The 4,476-nt window shown below is 44.7% G+C and overlaps 1 protein-coding gene across 3 annotated transcripts in view; it reads left to right on the top strand.

Annotated features, from left to right (window-relative positions):
• The window catches only part of adcyap1r1b (adenylate cyclase activating polypeptide 1b (pituitary) receptor type I), a 25,611-nt gene extending 21,794 nt beyond the window's left edge, over positions 1-3,817 (top strand). For 2 of the 3 annotated variants that reach the window (XM_035648425.2, XM_035648427.2), the window contains exon 14: positions 1-3,817. This exon is cut by the window's left edge and continues 326 nt beyond it. In XM_035648425.2, coding sequence (XP_035504318.2) covers positions 1-19 — 19 coding nt within the window. In that variant the 3' untranslated portion in view covers positions 20-3,817. The other variant, XM_035648426.2, reaches the window with a different exon arrangement.
• Positions 3,818-4,476: the final 659 nt, after the last annotated feature.

The raw sequence follows: 4,476 nt of genomic DNA, 5'->3' as shown, positions 1-4,476 counted from the left end.
TCACCAGCCCCTCGTCTGACCCACAGCCTCGACCCCCCGAATCATCCACGACCAAACCTGAGCGCGTCCGGGGTTTTCACGGCCCCTCGTCTGTATATAACGTGTCGGTGTCCCGTGCTGCGCTTCGTCTGCACTTTTGCGTCCTCGCGCGTGTGTTGTACATTCGTCCTCCACTTTCGCGTCAACCTCAACAAAACATCCGACTCCCACTTTACACCTTCACAGGTTTCACAGTTGCTGCTCCGTTCAAAATGGCCGCTCTCGCGCGAATACCTTAAAGGGCCACTCCGCTGATTTTTTTTGAACACATCAGCATCAGTTTGTCCATCGCGCCGAGAGCCGATCGCATTCTGGAGAAGCAGGAGTCACAAACCAGGGCGATGTCGGCGTCAGCAGATGAGCAGCATTGTGGGAAATGTAGTGTTTTAGGACATCTGCTTTTAATCTGTTCGCGAAGGTGCGGAACTAAAAAAAAAAAAAAAAAGACGAACTGCTCACCTCAATGTACAGTCATCATTTAAATACAGTGTAAAGAGGAAGGGTTCACATTTTCATCAGTGTCACTGCCTGAGGAGAACGCGCTCAGAGTCTCGTCCGGTGAACGTGTCCGAGAGCCGCGGAGCCTCCGCGTCCCGCCCAAGAGGGCGACGCCCCGACATACGAGACGCTACGAGAGGCCAACCGGCCTGAGGAATAATCGAGGAGGAATCTCGACCCGGATCCAACAGGAGGAACATGGAACAGCAGGATTTATTAGGACATCTTCTACAGTCGTGTGTCGATGCTCGACTCTGACGCGTCTTCTTCGCACGAGGTGTGTCGCCGCCGCCGCCGCCGCCGCCGCCGCCCACAGAAACACACTAACCTCTTTTTAAAACCTCGGCGCCGCAACGAGACATCGGAGGAGAAGAAGACGAAGACGAAGACCGGAGCGCGGGAAGATGTTAAAACAGCCGCTAGTACAGAAAATGTCAACGACGAAAACGAGCTCGTGGCGAAGGCGAGTTCGACCGCCTGCATGACTGTTGCAGTTATCGTGGTATTTTGGTCTACGGTTTCATCTGTCGTGTGTTTGATTGGATGTTGCATTTTGTTCCATGAACTCTTGAGTAACATTTAGGACAAATCCCTCGTGGCGAGCTGCAGTTTGTCGTGTGCAGACAAGCTCACCGGGACGTAACTCTCTCGTCCCAGAGACGAACTAAACGACTCGTCTCTTTGTATTTCTTTCTTTTTGCACGGCCCGCATCTGTGTGCAAAAGAAAAGGCCGCGTTATCCTTGCAAATGATGTCGCCGCAGGATTCTTCCTTCGGGTTCCGACTCAACCGTCCCGCGGAAACTTCCCCAAACTCGTCCCCGACTCTTTACTCTGCGTCTCCAGAAGTGCCTTCGAGCACCGAACACACGCCAACCTGGACTTCTGCTGACGATCTACGAGAACAAGGCGTCTTTTCATTTGAAAAAACGAAACTGCAAAGTAAAGAAAAAAGTGCTTTCATGATGCTCGCGACTAAATCAGTATTTTTAAACCCGGAGGCCTTCGAAGTACTTTGACTCGTCTGGGTTGGAGCAGGACGACGTACGACCGACCGGTGTTTTGAATGAACATTGACTCATCGTATCAACGGATCACGTGCACGCGCGGATATCTGCGGTTTACTTTTCTCTTTTTTTAAATCTTCTCTACATAAACAGGAACAAAGGGAATTTTCTGGACCATAAGAAGTTTTTTTTTGTTTTTTAGATGAACATACTGTACATTTTGATGTTTAATAGAGAAGCACATCTCAGTTCAGTGTTATGATGTAGTTGAACATTGAGTTTCAAGTCCCACAATATCATTGGGATTCACAATGTTTTGGTAATTTGCAGGCGAAAAGACGTCGGGTACGGAATGTCTGGAATATTAAAAAAAAAAATTATGAATAGAACAAATTATTTCATCAAGTATTTGGCTTTGTACAATTTAACAATATTATTATGGATACAGTTACATTTTTAATTTGTGTGATAACATCTTCAAACATCTATTCAGTTTCAGTGCTCCGTGGTTTAGACCCAGATGTTTAAAGTTCCAGTTTATCGGCGACTTCTCCTCAACGTCTCTTGGATTTAACACTGGGGTTTTTCACTCTCAGTTTTTAAACCGACAGAGATTTAATGATTATTAAGCTCTTTGAAAAAAGAAAATCTTTGAAAATCAGACATTCCGTGATGCATCTGCTGCAAACAGAATGTGTATTACGATCTGGAGTTAACAAGTCAAACGCTTGATATCTCCTCCTTCGTCTCAGAGGACACGGGCAATTTGATGACTTTAATTTGGACCCTGGAAAATAGAGGCGATGGTATTTATTTAAAATTATTGGTGGTTGCAGCTCTATTAAAATCAAAAGACCCAGAGTCGCTCCCAATGGACCTTGTGTTCGATTTTCATCTACATTTACTCGACTGGTTCATTTGACTTGACTTGGAACGATTGTCACTGATATAATGTGGAAGAAATGTTCATATGTAAACCTAGATATTGAAAAGACAACACCCTGACATCTTTTGACCTGCAGGGGGGACAGAAGGGCTGACCGGAAGCTGGACCGTCCCGTTGGACCTGAAACGATAATAACAGCGCAGGTCCTGACAGCAGCCATAAGGGGGCGCCGTCTCATCTCCCGGATGATTTTGGCGGGAAAAGGGCTGGACACAATCGGCAAATCCTCTGCTCTGGTTCAGTCGAAGGTCATAACAGACATTAAGACAATCTCACCAGGTCGTGATGAGACAGATTGTTTTTTTTTATAGTTTGATGTATAAATGATTTCCCTCCTTCGGTGTTGATGTGGGAGTTGGAGCCTTATATCGCCAGTACTGCGTCGATGTCAGACAAAGATGTTGCTATTATTATTATTATTATGATTGTTACTACGAGAATAAATATTCATTGGAACCTATAATATGACGTGTAGTTAGTTGAAGTGTTTGAAACGGTCTGTAGCCAAACTCTGTGACTAAGTCGACAGCAGTGCAACTTAAATGCGCGAGACGGAAACAAGCTGCCGACGTCGTGTCTTGTAAACGGAGTTCTTCTGTGGTTCAACGTGAATAGCTGTCATTTTAAAAAAACAAAAGAAAAACTTAACGCTGTGATTGTTCTATTGTTTTTCTTTTATATATAAATGGTGATCGTGTTTGCTAAAAGCATACCGCCTCCCGCGAGGCCGCCGCACTCGATGCATGCGCGTTGAAAATCGTCCTGATCTCATTTAGGCCGGCCGGGGTCGAGGCTTTGGGAATCTGAGCTGCGTCCTTGTTTTTTTTTCCCTGGGTCGTGATCGACGAAGCCAGAGAAGCAGATTATTTGTTTTTCTACAACTGTGAAGCGATTTCATCCAACTGTAGCCGTCGTCCCGTCGGGACCCGTCCAGAACTTTTCCTTTGAATGTTACTCGTCTCCGACATGAGGAAAAGAAAAGTGCCATAAAACTGCTGAACTCTTTTTGTTCCTATTGTCTTTTTAATGAAAAGCATGACATGAAAACCTTTCTCTTTTATTGTGGTGGTGATCTCGCCCGTGTGTGTGTGTGTGTGTGTGTGTGTGTTCTGATGCCTGAATGTAAAAGTGACTCAAAGCACTCGGCGGTGAGCCTGCGTCTGTTTGCTCATCAGCCCTTTTTTATTTTTAAATTTGTAATTATTCATAATATGATCTCTTTCACTTGCACAGTGCGCCGATTGGATTTTGTTTGGGCGTGCATAACCGAAGGGTTTCTTTTGTACATTATAAGTATCGACAATAAATGTTTCTAACTTGTTGGCTCACTGGTTGTGTTTGTGTCCGTTTGTCTTTGTTCTTTATCATCAACCAGAATCATGAAAAGGTCAAAACCCTCTTAATTCCCCCTTTTTCATCCGTAGCACCATAGTGACTCCTCCTATGTACGGTGTTTTTAAAACAAATGTAGTTATATTTTCCTAAAAACAGCTGGTCGAGATGTAATAGCACATTTGTTGGGGATTATTTCCAGCGGCGGATTAATCAACATTGGGTATTTTTGGAGTATTTGCGGCAGCGGGACAGTTTTGGGGGAATGAACTATTGAACAGCCCATTGTCCTCGAGTGGATATGAAAACCAATGTAACACATGAAGTAGTTACATTTCCTGTAACAGCTGAACCCTTTCTCAACAAGAAAAAAGATTACACATTTAAATATTTTTGGGTCTTCAGGCGTCTTTAGGCCGAGGTCCACAGACGACGTAGCGATAAAACAGGACAATACCAGGTGACGGACGAACGCATCACGGCACGTTTACAATAAGAAAAGAATATAGACGAGCACCAGTCGTGTCCTTTAACGTTCGCCCAAATAAGAAACTTGCGTTGGCGTCGTGAACAGGAACCTGCAGGAGAAACACTCACAGGCCAGAAAAGAGAATTGTTCGTTTCGGTAGATTCAGTCAATGAAAGTCAAATCCTC

The sequence above is a fragment of the Scophthalmus maximus genome, chromosome 13, assembly GCF_022379125.1.
Source record: "Scophthalmus maximus strain ysfricsl-2021 chromosome 13, ASM2237912v1, whole genome shotgun sequence".
Taxonomy (NCBI): Eukaryota; Metazoa; Chordata; class Actinopteri; order Pleuronectiformes; family Scophthalmidae; genus Scophthalmus; species Scophthalmus maximus.
The sequence above is the reverse complement of the archived record's forward strand: the minus strand, read 5'-3'. Positions and strand labels throughout refer to the sequence as shown.